At 35.0% G+C, this 20,850-nt stretch overlaps 1 protein-coding gene across 3 annotated transcripts in view; it reads left to right on the top strand.

The window, feature by feature from the left end:
- Window positions 1-20,478, top strand: part of RAB28 (RAB28, member RAS oncogene family) — a 58,015-nt gene extending 37,537 nt beyond the window's left edge. For 2 of the 3 annotated variants that reach the window (XM_015862914.2, XM_015862911.2), the window contains 4 exons: window positions 9,720-9,823; window positions 12,564-12,641; window positions 19,128-19,228; window positions 19,811-20,478. In XM_015862914.2, coding sequence (XP_015718400.1) covers window positions 9,720-9,823; window positions 12,564-12,641; window positions 19,128-19,223 — 278 coding nt within the window. In that variant the 3' untranslated portion in view covers window positions 19,224-19,228; window positions 19,811-20,478. The remainder of the gene's footprint in view (window positions 1-9,719; window positions 9,824-12,563; window positions 12,642-19,127; window positions 19,229-19,810) is intronic. The other variant, XM_015862912.2, reaches the window with a different exon arrangement.
- The last annotated feature ends 372 nt before the right edge of the window (window positions 20,479-20,850 follow it).

The following is a 20,850-nucleotide window of genomic DNA, read 5'->3' on the forward strand; positions in this document are numbered from 1 at the left end:
GACGCAACACAATGAAATTAATTTGCTCAGAGTTCATATGAGCGTTTTAAAAAAGCACATTGCAGTTGTCATAATGTTAACATTCTCTTACAAGATCATATAATGTTGTATTTAGTGTATGTTGTTCTGTAACAGGCCGTGTTATGTTTGTGAGAGAAAATATAGATTCTAAATGGCATAAGCTTTTCTTTATAATGCTGAAACACTAGCAGTTAGAAAAATGAAGTACTGTTTGCAGCTTGATTTTTGTGTGTTTGTTCTTGGTTACTGTCATATGAAGGATGCTGGTAAGAAAAAGACATCAAGAAAACATTTATTACTTGTAGAAACTTCCTAAGAAGGAGTGAGAAGAAAAGCTGCAGCTGTAGTTTCACAAATACAAAATAATTATCACATATTTTTATCTGTGTTTTAGTTGAGTGTCAGTGCTTAATTAACAGCATTGCCATGTCTCTGAGATAGTCTCCATAATGGTGCGGCTGTATCACTGCTAATTCCATTTGCCATTTCATTTCTAGTGCCAGTGTGTCAGGGTGGGCTGAAGGGGACTTGCACATCCAGTCTGTGGATGGTGTGTAGTTGCTGGGCATCCTCAGTTGTGGTATGTTTGACTATATGTTGATTTGTTTTGTTTCACTTTTTCAGTTTTATTTGGTAAATAGGTCATTCCCAGCTGTGTTTGAGTGCAATGGTGATTGTTGTGACTGCTCAGTGATAGTATATGGGTTGATAGGGTAAGGAAAGTCAGCCGGAGGTGTTCTGCTGGTATGGCTACTCTCTTATCTTAAGGAATTAGCAATTTGTAAAGACTTTTGTGTCCAAATTAACAGCTTTTACTTGAAAAGGAAGAAAACCTAATTGCTGTTACAGTCTTTGTTGGCACAAAGGTTAGGAAGCCTGAACACAGGCGTTAAAGAAGATGAAAGATGATTTAGTGTATAAAGCAGTAAAATGCTTCAGTGGAACCTCATGTGATCTTAGGCAAGGCTTTATGTTTAGTTTTTCCTTCATGTTTCATTTTTTCATTTGTAAAAATAAGAACAGCGTTTGCCTAATTTAGTCGGAAAAGAATTAGGCAGCACACTATCTGTAATTGCTAAGTTCTTATAAATGATGGTGATAAGGGCTATGTCTGAATCTGACTGGCTAGATAAAAAGCAGTAGTGAGCAAACAGCCTTACTTCAGGAGTAATTTATAATCACAGCACACGTGCAGAAGGTAAAATCTGATTAACCCAAGGTGTGAAATTAAAGAGCATTAAAGCCCTGTGAGATAATGCTTTTGAAAGACAAAGGCATTAATCTGCTCTTGCCAGGCTAATCATACTCCATAACACTGTGCAGAAAAAGCATTTCATCTTCTTTCATTCACATTCCCACTTGAAGTGTGAAATGTAGCCTAAAGGCATGTTTGTATAGATATATATACTGCAGACAGTAAACAAAGATACGTGGTAAGATAATCTGCACAGAGGTCTGTGCTGCAACATCTATGCACCCTGTCCCCAGATTAATGCATTTAAAGTTAATTGGTTCCTCTCTGTGGCTGCTTTGTCTGCAGTACAGATGTATCTTCAGGGTATGTAGTCACTTGAGTTGCAGGGTAAGCTGGTGACTTCAAGAAACACCTCTGCTCCATCTCTCTTCCTTTCTATGCTGTGGTGATACCCTTTCATAAAGAAAGGAAAATAAAGTAAAAAAAAAAAAAAATTGTTATGTTTTAATTGCAAGATAATAATGTAACTTCATTTGGTTTTGGTTTTGTTTTTTGTTTTGCTTTGTTTCTTAATATACTTTTTAAACTACTTTTCTTGGTTCTAAAAGCATATTCATTAGGAGTGTGGGTGAGGATGATCAGTGCTTAACAGAGCGGATCACATAGTAGCTATCAGTGCAATCTTACTCTGTTCAGTCAGATGAAAAATGGTGGCAAAAATTTCTGCCAAGAATTTATTGAAAAATGAAAGTGGGAAATGTCTAGCTGAGAAAAAAAATATTATTTTATTCTATTTAACTGTCCCTTCAAGCTGTGTGAATCGTTCATCTATCATCTTAGCTTTGAAAAGAAACTTGGGTGTGTGATTTTTATTTCTTCCCCTTCTCCTTCAGAAAAAATTTTACTTGGGTATGAAAAGATGCCTGCTGTTTGCATTTGCAGAGGTTAACATATCTTCTTAAAAAATGACCTGTCATCTACCAAACGTTTTACATGCTTATTGTTCGGTGAGGATCCTGTCCCATTGTTTTAGTGTGCCAAAATCTGTTTTAAATCTTGGAGATGTTAACCCAATTAACCGTTTTGAGCTTTAGACAAAACGCTGTTGCCCTTTGTTGTTTACCAGTGTTTGAAAGTCTCAATTAATATAGAGTATTTTTATGTAGGAATCTTAATATAAAGACAAGAGCTTCCACCTTAAATATAAATCAAAGAGAACTTACGGTTCTAAATACATTCTTTCTTATTACTTACTAATTAGAAAAGATCTTAGAATTGTCACCCTTATGCTAAGAAGCTCATTACAGAATTTGTGTCTTTGTTTTTCTTTGAGAGGAAAGAGAATTCCAAGTAGGTTCTGTAGAAATAAATGGAGGCACATCAGAGGTATATGTGAAAACAGGCAAACCTCACTTCAAGAACAAGATGCTGTTGTGCTTTTAACTGAGGAGATTTGGAAATTGTCTGCTTTATTTTCCCATATTGAGCATACGTACTTTATGTTGTCCCTGTAGAAATTTGTGTACTGGTTTTGCAAGAGCTCTGGACATGTATTTGGTACTTATAAGGTTATATTTTTCTTCAGTAATTGACATACATATTTCTTGATAATTTTAGTTTTTTTAGAGGAGGAAGTGTTAAGATGCTTTGTGTAAATCACAAGAGTTTTTAAGCTTTTTTTTTTCTGCTTTCTGGAACTGTCGATTTCCTGTTATAGCTGGAAATGTTAAGTATAGTGTTTTAAGTATTAAAGTGCAGCACCAGCTATTATTATTCTCCCTTAGCAAGTCTTCTAATATAACATGTGATTTGTTACTACATCCTCATAGGGAAGCATCAGCAGCAGAGTGTACATGACAGTGAGAAAGTAAACACATGCTTGCAATCAAATTAATGTATTTCATCTGTCTTCAACTAATAACAATCTGTCATGCTATCTATCTGAGAAGGGGCATAAACAGTTTATTTTGTGTTTGGAATAACTTCCTGGAGGTAGTTAATGTGACATGTAGTTTGTCTGACATGAGTATAACCAGATCAACACTCTAGATGTTTTCTTGATAACATAAAAAAATTACTGAGAAAATCTGTACTTGGAACTATATTTATATTTCCTTGAGCTTCCTCAAATCAGAGTCGTGGTATAGTTTTCAGGACTTCCATGAAAGAGTTTTCTTTTCTTGGCAGCTATACAATTTTAGTGTGAGAAAAAGATTGAAAGCACTAAAAAATTTAGCTACAAAAAGTTGCAATTTGCACTCTGGCATTGATGCTTGATTTTCTTGAAAACTGTGTGCAAAATTAATTGGGGAGCACCAAGTCAAAACTGATTTTTAATAGAGCTAGATCTTAAACTGTTGAAGTTTGATAGTACTGCAGACTCACTGCAGTTTGTCAGATTAATCAAATTGGTTATAATTTCTGCATAATTCTAGTTCTTATAGTATTATATTAGTTACTAACTGGTCATAATTAGTAATAAGATCAGAAATATTACATCAGATAATTTTATTAAGAGCTTTTGTGTCTAATTAGAAAATGAAAGTGCCTTTGCTTGAATTTCTAAGTAATGCACTCAAATATTCATAGAAAATGAAGGCTCACTTAACTAGCTCCATCCTTCTGTGGGGATGCAGTAGGTTACTGGTAAGCTGTGCAATAAAAAGCTGGGGATGGTTTTTGTTGATTCATTTCCCCCCCCCCTGTTTTCTTTGGAATGGTGGCAGAACTAGAAGAGAAGCTGGGTAGTATTGCTTATGGCAGAGGAGGCCTGAGAGGGGCTCTTCATGGCTAGAGCTGCTTGCACTATGCATCAGCATTTCTGTTTTATTCTTTGGAATAAAACCTTAAGGAAATCTCCTTTTTATTTCCCTATTCGGATACTTCTGCTTTTGCACAGGTGAAGCAATCTTCACACTGCAATTAAACTGATTGCTTGTTGTGCAGCGATGCTGCATGAAGACAATACTGGATAAATGTCTTCATGTCTCTGTTAGGTTTTCAGGTGCTCAAACTAGGTTTGCTCTTAAGAAACGAGGCTGAAATTGTAACAGAGATAGGATGAAAAATTTGCCACATACAGTTGTCGTCCCCCTCCCCCCCCCTTTTTTTTTTACGACCCTGGAGTATTTTCAGAAGGGAAAATATGTACATAATTTTAAGCACATGTAAATCAAATTAATAAATTATTAAAGTATTTTACTTGTCATGTCTGTGTGGGCTAATCGTGATAGCTCATTATTTAAACATTATGTAATTGTATACCTTGTGTGAACAGCTGCAAATACTTTGCAGAAAGATTTGTATTTCGTTTTTCACAGCATACTGTAAAAGAATATATTTTTGTGCACTACCATAGATTAACATAAGTGTTTACTCATAACTTTCAAACTACCCTTAATTATCTTCATATCTAAATATGAAAGTTATAATATGTGTGATAATTATGAAGTAAGGCAGTTGTGAATTAATTCATGTTAATACAGATCTTAATGATAAATGCCGTAAATATCAATAAATAAGTTCAGCTCAAAATAAAAACTGGCACTTTATAACAGATTGTGTTGTAATTGTTACACTTGCAAGCTTTGAAAGACTCAGATTTGGATGGGGAAGCATCGTTTTACTGAAACACTCTGAATTGTATCTTTAAAGTTTCTTTTCCTACTGATGTTTTAGCAGATGGGTAGATTAGTTATCATGGGAGTTAGTAAAATAACCTTATAGTGCCATACAGTTTGTAAATGTAATCTCACGATCCAGGAGGAAAGCCAGCAAACCACTGCATTCAGACTTGCTTAACATGCATTATGCATTCCACTCAGCTGTTTATGACATTCTGAGCAAGTACTGTCACTATTTTTTCAGCTGCTTGCAAGTATCTGTTCTAGTTCTGTATTTGTGTTTCTTCCAAAATTACCTGAAAGAAAGATTATTGAAAAAATCAATGCTTTTTGACTTTAAAAACACTTTGAATGTACATGAAACTATTCTCTAGTGATGTTATAAGGAAGACATCGGCAGTCCTGTGGGAAGGGCACATATATAGCATAAGTAGCAGCCTTTACATTCTGCATAAATGATGACCTGGTATCTTTTATAGTATGTGTAGTTACTTGCTTGGGTAGCAATATTTATATCAAAATTAACTACTGTTAGATTTCTGCCATTTTGAAAGGTGCTGAAACCAGAACATTCATCATTTCACTGATTAATGATACTTTAAAGTACTTACTGGCTTCTTGTCTGTCCCAGCTGAGTTATAACTGTTGTTATACGTATTTATTGTTACCATCATTTAAAGGCAAAACTGCTCTGGGTTTTGATATCATGCTTTATTACTTGAAGGAATTCTAGTGAGCTAATGGTATTTGTGGTAGTTCATTTTAGTGGAAAGGATGAAATAAGCCCGTATTTATATTGCCTAGCTACTGTTTTTTCACCTGCGTGTTGTATTGAAATGGAGATCATAGAAGCATGGTAAGCTAAACTATTATGGACCCACCAGCAGAGACTTTTTGCAAGCTTCTGTTATCTTAGAGGAATGATACATACAGTTAAATAGCATAAGATAAATAACTTAGCTATTAATTTATTTAGGGTTAATAGTTTGAGAATCTTAAGACAAAAATAGCAGAACATTTCAATTGAGACTCAGCTGCTGTTGAATGGCTATGTGTAGTGGAGACTGTAAATCACCCGCTTCCTAGTGTCCTTGCATTCCCTCACTGCTAACCAAAAACTAAAATGTCTGTGGCTCACGCCTAATTTCTCATGTAAAGTTATACAGGAATGTGACTTACAGTTGATTACTTATACGTTCTCAAGAGCTTGCTCAGAATTTTTACCGGTCATATCATTGCTAGCCTTGCAGACAATTGTTTAAAATATTAATCTACTGTTATCTTTCCTCTTTAATGTAGCATTGTCAATTAGCTTTTCACTGCAATTAAGTGATGTATATCAGCAGTTCAAAGTACAAGGAAAAAATAGTTTCTCTGTCACCTGAACATGTGAACCAATGCAATCTTTCTAGTCCCAGTTTAAGCCCACAATTTTGTCCTTGTCATCTTTGAATTGCCACTTGCTCCACAGAGGTGACTGTGGTCATCTGCAGTTTTCTTCTTACCTCCTTCTTTTCTTGCCTTCAGCAATGCTTCTATGAGAGGGAAGATTCAGATTCTTTTTTTACCTCTCTGGATCCATGCTTAGTCTCCTGCAAATCAAGACTGAAAAGCAAACCTTACAGTGAGCCTTATTTCTTGCTACAGTAGACACTAATCGGTTCTAGTTTCTTCTTTGAGGGGAGAGTTTCATTTGCATCTCTTAGGTTAGGTGGAAGTAATCCGTGAATTTCCAGTCTGTTTTTGTTGTGCTGCTATGTTTATGTGGTATCTGTACGTACTACACACGTAGATCTGTTACTTGAGAAGCCACAATTATTTTGCTGCCCTCAGTTGAAGTGACTCTTCCCATCAGACACACTTGAAGACCAAACAGATATTCTTGCTGTATTCTGTAAAACTTATCCATTTGGGTCTTGTTTTAGCTTTTAATGAGCAGAAAAGCATTATTTATTGATAAGGATAGCACAGTTTGTAGGCAAGCACTTGAACCAAAGTAACAGTTTGTAATGTTTGTATATTTTAGGATCTCACTATTTGTGAATAGTTAAAGTTCTTTTTTCCTTTGCAAACAAAATGCTTGGTCTCCTTTTGACATCTCCTTGTGGTTTCTAGCCATCAACTTAAATTATCCTTGGTAAAAACAGAGCTATTAATTTCCTCCTGCTATTGTCATCTTCCTCATTTACTTCAGATGTGCAGGATGACTGAACAGTCTGGTGTGGAAATGTCCATCCATTTAGGCCTTTCTCTAAATGTTTGTGTTTGATATAAGTCCAAATCTTTCTCTGTGACCTTCATTAGGGATGGCTTATCATAATCATTAACATGGTTAAAATGATCATCTTTTGCATCGTAATTGCTGAAATTCCTTTTTATTGGCAAGTGCAGTGTTACTGAGTCATTTAGAATATTCAACGAAATCTTTTTCCTGGTTTATAAAATCATACTGTATTTATCTTTGATTCTCTTCTTTCTAGCCAAAAGTTATTTGTCTTTGCCTTTAAGCTTTTCATGGCTTAAGTACATCCTTGTATCATCCTTCATCCCAAAGACACCTATTCCTGCTGCTGAGTGATTCATTGTACCAGCCCATGTTGGCCAGCTATGAGGTTTTTTTTTTGTTTGTTTTATTTTTTTTCCTCCTTATGAAGTTCCTGCATTTCTTATAAACACCTATTTAGAAAATAAGCTTTCTCCTCCAGATCCTTCCTAAAGTCTTTTCTCTGACATTTCTAAATAAAAGCTGGACAAGAGTTATGTCCTGTTAGCTATGAATTCTGCTTATTCTGCTGACCAGCGTTGGATGTTCAAAGAAATAAAATAATAACAATTAAAAAAAAAGTAGGGGGTAATTATTTACTGCATTTTAACAGATCTTCAGTAACTGTCTATGATTGTGCCCTGCAGCTTTTCGTGATTAAATGTTTATTAACACTTGAAATCTTTTTCTAGTACTGAAACTGTGCCCTCTTTCATTGAGTGCTTGTAACATGAATTGCCTTGTGTTTACCCTGAGCTGAGTGTGCGCATATGGACAGGCACCTGGCAGTTATCTTCTGTAACAGTAACTGCACAGTTCACAGCAAACTGCCCAGAATTTAGAAGCCATGGGATGAAATACTCCCAAATGGGAAGAAGAACTGAGAATGGCACAAATTTCAGAAACACGGTTATATCCCAATTTTTACTTCCAGTCTGTTTGAAGATCTGGGATCTCGCATGCTTTTAATTGCTCTACTGTAGTAAAACATATGCTCTGCTGACCATATTTTATTCTTAATATTTACTCAAATAGAAAATAAGAAGCGCTTTGTGGTATGAATTCTTACAAGGCAGAACATTTTCTTCTTTGAAATTCATTTACCTTTTGTATGCTCTTGTGTTCCTGTGACCTCTGTTTTTTTCCTCTTGGGAAAGAGAGATTGAGAGAAATTGTTACTTGTGAGTTTGCAGAGGCTCTCTCCTGGTAGTTATTTTTAATGGAAAAAAGTTAAACAACTGTTACATAGACTGTATGAGGCTTTTTACTGACTTTGGGATTCATCTTAATTAATGTTTTTGTTCTGCCTGTTATTGGTAAAGCTGTATATTCTACATTTAATGTTATGAAGTACTGTACTACAAACGTTAGTGTTAATAGCTTAGTATTTTAGTCCTTCACAAATTAATGCCTGTGGTAACTGGATGATTTTAGGCCTGTTCTTATAAACAAGGCCTTACTGATGTGCAAGGAACAGTAATATGTGGCAAAAACTCCACATTAACCAAAGTAAGCAGTATAAATGGGGTGTAGGAATCCCCTGCTAGACTAAAAATCTCCAAGAGAAAATCTCCAGAGCCTACAAATTAAAGACCTCCAATATCATTTTAAAATAAAGCCTTTTATGAAGTATGAGAGCATTTTTTTTCAGCTGATAATCAAATGACACTATTATGCAGGCTTACTAGATTTGCAAATTTACAAGTTTTTACAAGTCAGTTGGGTCCCTTCCTCAGGAAATCAGTTTAAGTTTTTTTTTCCTGTATTGACTCAAAGAGCCTGGTTGTCCTTAAATCCTTCTGAATATATTTGCCTTATAATTTGACGGCAGAGAGTCAACACCCTTATAGGAACTGTAATGCAATAAAAAGAGAAACTTTTCAATATAGTTTCCAGTTACCTTAGGATCAGATTTGGAAAAACTGGAATGTGCACAATAAAACCTGTGCAAGACTTGAGCTCCATGTTGTGTTGTAGGCGAGTGCTTTTTAACATCAAATAGCGTTCGAAAGCTTTACTTTGCTTCCCATGATTATAAAATGCTAAAAATGAAAATGTGCTGGAATGTGGAATTGAAGACTTCACATATAAAGTAATGAACCATCAATATTTTTATTCTTTATTTTTAAAATTATTATTATTATAGTGAATGTTTTTGCTCTACTGTGTTCTTCAATAAAGTTATTTATGACTCATTTCAGGTGTGCTTTGTGAACTATGTGTCTCTAGTTTATGCTGGACTAACATTATATATAATATATATATATATATATAATACATATATAATTATAACTAATTATACTGACATTATACCTGTAAAAAAACAAACAAAACACGCAATTTAATTGTTTCAGATTCTTTTTTCTTGCATGTAGTTACTGGGAAAGTTGTTACCAATTGCTTGTGCGAGTCCATAGGTTTTTTTTTCTTTAGATCAGATATGGATTTCTTCTTTTGTACAATGACTGTTGTGATTACTGTATTTTTCTGGCACTTGCACGCCTCTGCAAAGAATAAGATGACATGTGATTTATTCCTAATGAACGAGTTTTCTAAGACAGATAACTACATAAAGCAACTCTAATGCAGTAATCTTTTTTTCCCCGCTTGTTTCTAGTTGACTTGGAGCATATGCGCACAGTGAAAGTTGACAAGCATCAGCGATTCTGTCAGGAAAACAATTTCAGTAGTCATTTTGTGTCAGCCAAGACAGGAGATTCTGTAAGTAAGAAAAGTAAACTCTGTATTGATCTTTCTGTGGATGTATACATTCTTTATTAACTACAGCATCTTCTCATTTGATTTGTGGATTGAGGTATAGATCATAATATGGAAGTACTCTTGGCTAGTATATCATCGTGAGAAATGAGGCCTTTTGGGTCTCTGCTGTCAGCCTTTGTTCCAGGTGAAGTCTCATCTATAGAGTATCAACACAGAAACTTTTTAACAGTTGATAATTTCACAAGATCCTGTTACAATCAAAATTTTTAATATGGGTTCTGAGCCAGAAGACGTTCTCTCTGCAGGTCCATTCAAACTTGAACTTTCTGGTATTTGTAGTGCTTTGCCGAGCACATTTTAGAATGATCATTTATCTCAGACCTAACTTGGATACTTGTTTTAGTTGGAAGTGTATGGAAGATAAGATTCTCTTTTAGTTGACTGTATCAGTCAGATGAGATCACATTGTATTGTTTTTCTTGATTTCTATTGCATGCCTAATGACTTTGTGATTCCTGTAAAAAATAAGTCTGTCTCTTTCTCATACAGGCAACATAATGTACTTTATTTGAGTATTTCTGGAGAGTAAGACCGTGTCCAGTTATATGGAAGCATATTTCTGTAACATAAATGGCATCACTTGTTGTTTTAAGATATTTGATGAAAGCTCAATTACTTCTAGAGTGGACTGCCAGATTTTATAATCTGTGTAATTATTGTGTTATACCGCTGATACAAATGCAGTGAATCCTGATTCTCCTTAGAGTTTGTGTTGAATCTTTGGCAGGAATTTTTGTTTAAAGTCTGAAAATGTTTTTCTTATGTTAGAAAGAGAAGACAAATTCTATAATACTTCATGCAGTGAAGTTTGCATGTGATGAAATGTGTTCCTTTCTCAAGGAGACAACCATTTTGTGGTAAAGTAGTGGTTTTTATAAGATAGATGTAGTTAACATTACAAATTAAGAAGGAATCTTTATTATGTCTTTTTAATTGATGATGTAATTCATGATTACAGCAGCATCCCACTGTATATGCTAATCGTACTTTTTTTAACTTACTGTTTAAAAACAAAAGTAAATCTGAATGTACCTAAAAGCATTCACCAGAACTTTCTGTCTAAATATCTACTGACAAAAGAAGGTATGAAGAATGGTTTACAGTAGTTCATTTTTAGTTTCGGTATAGGTTTGAATTAACTCTTTCCACTCTTGCTGCAGTTTATGTATTTGGGTAGTTGTGCAGGGAAGACAGGGTGTTTATTCTGGACAGTGATTTAGGGAGAGGCTTTCCATGGCTGCTGTGGGTTTAGACTAGAAGAGTCTTGCATGTTCAATTAAGGTCGATGAAGCGATTTGTTTTGTTTACCTCAGATCTTTCCAATGGACTCAATTGCAAACGATAATTTTATATACATAGAAAAATCTGAATGTCTCCTTAGAGGAGTATTAAACGTCATGAAAGATTTACTGTGGCATAACTGTTGTGCTCTCCATTGAACTTCATAACTAGAGCAGTGAGCTCCCACCTGGTGCTTTGTGTATGAAACTTCAACACGGCAGGTGATTGGTTTACTAACACCACAGAGTGTGATTGAGCAGGTCTCTGGAAAAGGTCTGCCCATTTCCTTGCTGTATTGGTGTTAGTACAGTAGACTAACACTAAGATAGTAGACCAAGTAGTTCAGAGAAAATAAAGTGATTTTGGAAGTGACAGTGTTGGTTTTGCCACTCATTTGTTTTCAGCTTCCATTTGAGCTGTAAGAAAAAAAATGTGTAAATGTTTTTTTACTTAATTTTTTTTTTTTTTTTTAAATTTTTCTTTGCAAATGACTGATAACACTTCCACAGGCCTTACCTTCTGGAGTGGCAGCTCTATGGTGAAAGCATTGTCAACTGGCAGGTTGGGCTGTGTGCTCAGTTGTACAGCTACACAGAGCATAGAATGCAGCTTGACAGTATGCTGCATTCAGCAGCAGTACAGTCTTAAACTGTTCCTGTTTAATATCTTTTATGTCCTTTAATCAGATTTAAAATGCAGCTTCCTAAACGGTAAGTTTGGTGCACTGTATTGAGATGAAGTAAAGGGGAGTTACTTAAGATAGCCTTCCCACCCATTGTTATCTGTCAAATCGCATCTGAAGTCTAACGGCTAGGCTGTTCCATGCCATGCTACATTTTGCTTACTTAGATATTTCTGTTCAATGTAACATATACAATCATTTGTAAGACTCCCGAACAGATGTATCATTGCTTGGATTTGATGTTCATAATGTTTTTGAAACATAGACAGCAGAGATTTTGGTGCTGCTGATGCACAATTCAGTTGTTCTGAATTTCAGCAATTTATTTCTTTATTGCACAATACACTGGTAAAATATTTTTGTGCTAAACATTGGTGAATACCCTTATTCATATTTTATAGCACCGAGAGCAGTATTTGAGAGGTGGGTTGTGTAAAAGCTTGTTTAAACTTAAGCCTCTGGAGGCAGAGTAGAAGTGTTGCCTCACAATCCAGTGTACTGTTCATTCCTCGTAGCATTGTTGAGTTATTTTCCCCAATTTTTAAACAAAATAGAATGTACCAGATGAGATTGTTCTCAGATCTGTTTTGCACAGGTCACAGTTCTCTATATCTCGTTGTTTACAGTTCAAGAACGGTTTGATATATTTGAAAGAACTTTTAGGATGTCTGTTTTTAATCATTTAAATGGAATTTAATTTTTTTTTTTTTTCCATAGGTCTTCCTGTGTTTTCAGAGGATTGCTGCTGACATCCTTGGCATTAAATTAAACAAAGCAGAAATGGAACAATCACAGGTAATTTCCCACAAATATATGTTTTGCTTAAAATTTTATTTAGTGTTTAAAAAAAAAAGCAAACACTAAGCCATGTTGCAAATTAACATCTATCCCTTAAAGTGAACTGTACCCATTCTACAGAGACAGTTAGTTATTATCACAACAGCTTCTTAAAAATATAATAATCTTTATCCATCACGATAAACTTGCTGAAGCAATAAAAGGCATGTTCAAAAAACTAAAGATAATAATAATAGTTTGAGAGCAGTTTGCAGTATGTAAAAATTTTCTTAGAAATTAACACACCTTTGCATGAATGATGTTCTTATCTATACATAAATTACTGTACACTGATATAATATTATGATACTTTGTTTTAAAATCTTTTACATACTAAGGAAAAATCATTTTATAACACTAAAAGCTTGAGAGACAGAAGGCATAAGTTTCTGCAAGTGTAAATGCTCTAAATTAACATTCAGTATAGACATATGTTGAACTGAATAGGAAAAAAACTAATGTTTCATAGAATGGGTTGAAAAGGAAGGACCACAACGATCATCTAGTTTCAACCTCCCTGTTCTGTGCAGGGTCACCAGCCAATAGACCAGGCTGCTCTGTTTGTCAGTTACAGAGTCAAGAATAAACTATGTGATGTCCTTTGGTTGGTTAATCTCAGACTTTTCATTATGTGAATTTATAATGCAGTATGATGATGCTTTTCTCAGTAAGTTCTGTTTGCCTCATTGTAAGAGCACTATTTCCTACTTGTATATTATCATGTACAAATTAGAAACAAATCTTTTTCTGTTTGACTGTACCCATTATTGACAGACCTGTGGTATCAGGTGTTTGGGTAGCTAATATGGCTTCCTGCTGTTATTCTGCCTATCCCTAATAATTTCCTCTTAAAGGATCTGCATACCCCTTTGCTTTTGGGCTTTGTGTTTTTTTCTTTGTGTTGAGTTGGAGGATTTTCTGCTATCTCCTCTGTAGCAAGAAAGAACTGAGAGGATGGTGTTTCCCAGCAATAGGTGTGGAGTCATCAAGAAGCATATTCTCTATCCTCTTATATTGGCTAATAGAAGTGTGAAAACAGCAAATGCACATAAAAACCTTGTTGCATATCTTTCTTTGAACTATAACACAGCTTTTTACTGTTTCTGAAACGAATATTCCTTGTAATCATTGCATGCTAAATAGTTGTAATGAGAGCAGCTTTATGACATTTTAAACTAATGGGAAAAAGTGTTTTCATTATTTAAAATTTAAATTGTAATTCATTTAACTGTAGGTACTGGGATTGGACATTATTTATTTAAATCAGTGGATGTTAGGAGAACTAAAATGTGTTAATTGTTCAAATAAGCAAACAAGCAAGAGCTTTTCTAGTATAGCCCCTTTTCCTTTACCACCACCTCCTGCCAGGTTCCTGCTTCTAAATATAATTTTCCTGCCAGGAAGACTGTGAGCACATAGGTTTAAACAAAAGGGTTTTACACAAAACTGTTTCAGAAACCTCAGAAGCAAAGATTATACTACTAAGGCAACCTTTACTAGGTAATGATATTTGGGATTACAATTATTAAACCAAAAATTGGCTGAGATGGTGACACGGTATCCTAGAATTGCTAGATGCTGGTAACATTAAACGAGTAGCGCCAAAATAAGTCAAAAAAGTTTAATAAAAGAAACCAAACCAATGACACAAAACATATCTTGTGTACAGGTTGGTCTCTTCCTTTTTGAAATATATAATAAATATGTAATTTCTGAAAGTGTTTCACCACTTGAGTGTTTACAATCTGTGTTGAAGTGGTTACCTACAAAACTGTATTGCAAATAGTAAAATGCCAAAATATACTTAAGAGTGAATGCCTAACAAGCAAAGGAAAAGAGTTTCAACAAGTTATGATTTGTAGGTAAATAAATATTGAGTGTAGTTTTTCAATATTTGTGTAATGCTGAGGCACCATTCACCTATTGCTCTGAACAGTATAATGATAATTATACAGTTATAAATAATTGCATAAAGAGCTCCTTAATTTTTATTCGACTACTTAGCTTGCATTGAAGCAGTCATCTTACATGTGTGTTGTTGTGTTCTGCAAACTCAGATATAAACTTGTAGATAGGTATGCAAATACCTTCAATTAAAATAAGAATATGAGATAAGAGGTTATATAGAGTATTGTAGCTTTGTAAAGAAAGTGTCTGTTTTTAAGGAAAGAACCTCTGTGTAGACTTGTCTGAAGAATGCTGTACATTCTAGTTTGAACTGGTGCTGGCTTTAAGTAGGCTTTTTCCTACCTTTTAAATAATCAGCATTTTTAATGGTGTTGAACATATCTATGGAATGTACAATATGTGGATAGGGCAAAGTTGATATTATGCAAATTACAGTTAATAAGCATAGTCTAAATACTCACTATGGCACACATTACTGTTAATTAAAATCTAAGCTGTAGTGATTTAAAAGAAATAATCCAAATTAAAGAAAAGAAAAAAGGAAATAAATCCAGACACAACACAAGCAACAACAAAAGAAAAAAGCAAAGCCTGTCAACGGAGGTGGTTAGAAGGGAAATTTCATTGTGTCCTCACTCAGGTCCAGCAGAAGTCTCTCCATGTGTAGCCAAAGGGAGAAACAGTCTGACTCTGCAAGATTCTTCTAATGAAGCACAGTTTTAATTTGCTGTGAATAAGCACTGATACTTTGCTAACGGTATAAGGTTTGGTCCCTTTGAGAGTGCTAGTTTGAGTGGGCAGTAAGAATTGTTCAAATTTAAGTCAGCGAGAAACCAAAGGGAATTGTACTTAAGTGTTTGTCTTTTTAGCTGTAGCTTAAGGTTCATTGTTGTATTTGGGTCCAAACTTTGGTTAGTTCTTAAGACTGGAAATGGAAAGTATGCATAAAATTAGAGAAAGAAAATTTTAACCTTCACAGCCTCAGAGAGGCGAACAGAAGGACATTTCTTGAGAGAAATTTCTTAGTCTGCAGTGGAAAAGCTCTACTGAAGTAGTATGTAGATGCTGTTTCTCAAAAGCATGGAGTGGATCTTTTGGCTGAATTGAGGTAGTTTTAGATGATTCCTGGTTTACTACAAATGGTTGTTTGATTATCAGAGATTCCCATGTGTGAATATGGAAGAGGGAGGGGAGATGTTTGTTTTTTGAATTTCTCTCCAAGCAGCATTAGACTTCCTTAAATTATAGAATGGCTATGTGAACGTGCTCCTTAACGTTTCTAGGTGTTTAATACTCTACCAACTGGACTATAAAAATAGAGAAATAAACCTATAAAGGGAACAAAACAGAACACAAGAATAAGCGTGACTTAACTCAGTTAATTTGAAAGCATTCTATTTCATTTTTTTCTTTGAGCAAAGAGTAAAATGCATTTTAGTTTTACAAATGGGCATTGTTTTCTTCCAGGATCTTGTCTTTGAATTTTCAGCATTCTGTGTAATGTGAGGTTTCTTTATTTTGAAAATTGAGATGGTTTCTACTCGTGTATATTTGAGTGTAATGGCTTGAAGCTGCCATTGGGTCAGCTTGGATGTTAGGAAAAGGTTCTTCACCAGAGGGTGATGGGCATGGAACAGGCTCGCTCCCCAGGGTAGTGGTCCCATCTCTGAACTGCAAGAGTTCAAGAACTTGGACAATTGTTCTCATACATATAGTCTGATTTTTGGGTGTTTCTTTCTGCGGATCTGGGAGATGGACTTGATGATTCTTATGGTCCCTTCCAGCTCAAGATATTCTATGATTGTATGTTTGTCAGAGAACATAATGTGCCTTCGTTCAGTTTAGGTGGTAACAAAGAATAACATGGAATACTGTCTATGTGTAAGGCACCAACAGTGAAATGATTTATCAGTTATGATTTATTGTATATTTCTTCATGGTTACTGGTTGTCTAATGCTGAGAATACTCTTCATAAATTATTTCTAGCACTTGTGATTTTATGGCTGAAGATCATGTTTCTTTTCTTTAAAAACAATTCCAATTGTCACAGTCACTAGGAGGATTGTAGAAGTCACTCACCTGTGGTTAGCAATAAGAATCCTAAGCACACTACTTCAGCTTGTATGAATTTGTGGGGCTCTGCTTGTGGCTTCTGTGCTTTGATGGTTGGCAGAACTACAGAAATCCTTGTGAAAAGTAGATGTGGTCTTGGTCCCCCTTCAAATTGACTGCTAAACTGTTAATTAAGTGCAAGAACAAGCCTTAGAAATTAAATTATTTGCCATGCATTGTGTTAGAAAACAGCTGCAGCAGATTAAGATGTTAATGCAACCCAAGATATTTGTTACTGCCCTTTTGCTGGAATTTATCACTCCCCCGACACAATCAGAAAATGGAAGGTGATTGTGTGCCTTGGCCACATCAGGGTGAAGTTCTACAGCTTAGCTTAAAATGCTGATGAAAGTTGTTTTTAAGTGAAAAGTTGCTAGACTTTGTACTGAAGCGGATGAGGTGCAAGTACACGTTACATTCCACCATCTCTCCTTTGGCAGCAGTGATCTCCAGCATAGGAATAGAGCAGGCATTTGGGGGTGGTAAGTTTTTAAACCATCTCAGCTAGAGCTACTAAGTCTTGTCTGTTAACATGCTGAGATGACTGTTAATCAAAACCTTTATTTGGTCAAAACTGTGATGAAACAAAGGAATAGATCACTGTTTGTGTGTGACTGGAACGTGTTTTTGAAATGGAACCATTCCAAAGTCAGAAAATTGCAGATTCTGACTTATTTTCAGTCCTCAAATTCCGCTCCTTTAATTCACAAGGGTCTGATGAAATTTGAGGAAATAGCTCCTCTACTAATCAAATGTTTTTCTTTCTGTATTTTTTACTTTCAACCATAGTGTAAAAACCACATGGGGTGCAGCTTTGTTCCTTGGCATTGGCAGGAGGTAGCATTTTTGTAAGTGATTTGTAGTTTTCTCTTTTGCTGTATGCCAGCTCAAGAAATGAGGGTGTGTATGTGCCAGCTTTGTGTAATGAAATGTTTGGCAGGTAAGTCAGATTGGGAATTCAGAGCACCTGCATCGAGTAAGTTTATTTCTCATTACTGACAGTGGTTTGAATCTTGGCAATTGTAGATGTCTTGCATAGGTACACATACAAAGAAGCTCAAAGTTTTTAATTACTGTAAAGTTAATAAAATACTGCAATGTATTTTTTTTGAACATGTGAAATTCCTTTAGAAAATCCTTGTCATTTATGTTAGTCAGCTTTTTGCTACAGTGTGCCTAAACACAGATCACTAACCTAGCCTTGTTTACATGATGGGATTTAGACCAATGTTTTGAGGAACAATTAATTGCCTACTGATTGCAAGATTTTTTTCCTTGGCTTTAGTCAGAAGATTGGTATGATGAAACTAGGTCTTGTGAGGTCAGATAACTCTGTTTAATGCTAAAGCCCCTACTACCGCTTCACATGGATTTAGCAACCTTCTCCTTGATAACATCGGGCCAGGAGTCTAGTAAATCAAAAATGTTGTCTACTAGATAAGATAATACAAATGTGATCAATTAAACTCAAGAGGAATACATCAGCAGCTAATAAATTCAGATCCTTTACCAGGCAATTCAATTAATAGTCTTTGTTTGACATAAAGGTTTTATTTACAGAGGTAATCTTTAACATGTACTGCTTATACGTTCACATCATACAGTTTACATATTGTTCCCTTCAAAATAGTGACATGCATTCATTTAGCCATTCATTTTAACTTTAAAAATGTATTGTGTAAAAGTTGGAGTTTTTAAGAAAAGATTATCTTATCTTTCATACCAGACATTTTTTGTAATTTTTTGCTTAAGTTATATGAATTTCTTTTCCCCATTGCATAAGCATTCTGTTAATAGAAAGCTTTTAACAGATTTGTTTCAACATTAGGAAAAACAAAAGGAGTTTCTTTTTATCTTTTCTATGAAGTAAAATCAAAGCTGGCAGTGCTTTGGTGTGAGGTTTCAATTTGTCACTAGTTTTTTGGTTAATATATAGCTGCAGTACAAGAGCTATGTAATGGAAAAGATACGCGCATACTGCTAGTGCATTTGCTACAATTGCTGAAAGGAAAGATGACTACTGTAAAATTTATTTACCGTGGGCTTAAAGGAAGGAGCGATTCCCATCTTCCACTGAATTCTCTCCCATTTTCTATCCTATTTTTTTCCCTTCTCCTCCTCTAGTAACTTTTTGTTGGTTGCGTGCATGAGTATTTCACTGTGATGCTTTCAGAATGCATGTCCTTGAAGAAGCCTGAGAATGAGACAGATGCTATTTGTGATGCTTTCTGCTAGATAAGTTCCTGTTCTGCATAGGGCCTGAAAAGAAATGCACTTGGTTTTAGCTTCTGCACTGTCATTTTATGTCATTCATTCTTCCTTTTCAACTACTTATCAATCTTTCCATTTTTTTCTTCCCTTCCCTTTTCTTTTTTCGTTCTTCTCCCTCATCTCTATCCATATTTTGGTACATGATTGAACAGCATGTTGTCAGGGCAGAAATAGTGAACTACCCTGAAGAAGATAACCAACATCACAATACTTCCAGCTGCCAGAGCAAAGTCTGCTCGATGCAGTAGTTCAGGTATTGATATAGAAGTGTTTTTTTGTTGTTCGTTTTTCAACCCACATTGCTTTTACATAAAATAACATCTGTAATAGATTCTCTTAGAAGTGATGATCAGTAAGCAGAAATAATATATAGCACATTAATTTGAAGTATTGTGTGTAATTATGAGGCATTTCTAATAACCCCGTAGTTCATAGAAACTTGGTCATACTTCATGTCATAGTATTAAGAGGGGCTTTCAGTGCTGCAAGTTTCAGAATGTTACACTGCTGCCTCAAATGAAAGTGGACAGAAAGCTGGAATCTCTTATTTCCCTCCCCATGGAGGAGAGGCAAACGGTTCCATTAAATGCTTTGTTAATAGAATGGGTGTTATCTGTTATTTTTTTAAACAGAAAATGAATATTTATAGTACACAGAAGTTATTTTTATGTTAATTCAGTCTTTGGTCTGTATGCCCACGGAACTGTGTCTGTTTTGCACAGTTTCTTTATTTTTCACTCTGTGTTTCATAGTAAAATATCTGTTGAGTAGTTTACCAGCCATCAGTATTGTATTTTGATTCTGATTACTGCCATGTTTTTTTCTTTTCTGACAGAGGGTGGTGAAAGCAGATATTGTCAACTACAGTCAGGAGCCTGTGACGAGAAGCGTTAATCCTCCTAGAAGCTCAATGTGTGCAGTTCAATGACTGTATTATTCTTCTCTGTTTTGATACTTTTGGCTGTCCTCCTACTTTGACACAGGCTCTAGGATTGCCAGGAGCTTTTAACAGTCACCATCACTACAATGTAACTACAAGTTTCAAAAGCGTGTTGCACCATTTTACATTAAGAAGCAGCAGGCAGTTTGTTTTTTTCTTTGACTGACTGAAAATGAAATGTTGAGACCACACACTTTGAAAAATAAAAATCTACATTCTTTGAAATTATATTTCAGTAAAGCAGTAGAACCGTGTTTGTTTTCTCCTATCTGTTTGGCTGATACTGGAATGAAAATGAGCGAAGAAGTATGATTATGGAAGTTTTGCCAAAGCATTTCTTTTTCCTTTATTTTTTTTTCTTTCTCCTGTGATCTAAACTAGCATTATTCATTCAGCAAAATATAACTTGGGGAAACTATTGCAGGAATACTTTTAGATGACTAATATATTTTACTTAGGGATAACTTGAAAAGTATTCCATAACTGTATATACATAGTGCAAAATGTATAAATTGTATCCAGGAAGAATCAGTGCTTGAAATAAAGCTGTAATATAAAAGTAATTACTTCTCAAGTTGTCTTCATGGATGCTTTGCAAAAAGCTAATGTTTTGTGTATTTTTTTTATTCCCACATCAGTATTCTTGCGGTAGTAGATATGCTCATAAGTCTACATGAATATGGATGAACCTCACTTGGCTGTTTGGGCTGTAAATGTTGAGTGATATATTCAACATGCATTAGAAACTGTTGATAGATCAATTAGGATCGGTCATTTTTTATTAACTGAGTGACTTATTTTTGGATCGAGTCTTTCTTATTTCTGTTTAAGAGTTAAAAAAAAACCCACACAAAACAACAAATAAAAAGCAGAGTCCTGTGTGATCATCATATTTCTCCTCTGTTCCTTTTCTAGCAGTCTCTTTCAGACATACA

Source organism: Coturnix japonica, chromosome 4 (assembly GCF_001577835.2).
Source record: "Coturnix japonica isolate 7356 chromosome 4, Coturnix japonica 2.1, whole genome shotgun sequence".
Lineage (NCBI taxonomy): Eukaryota > Metazoa > Chordata > Aves > Galliformes > Phasianidae > Coturnix > Coturnix japonica.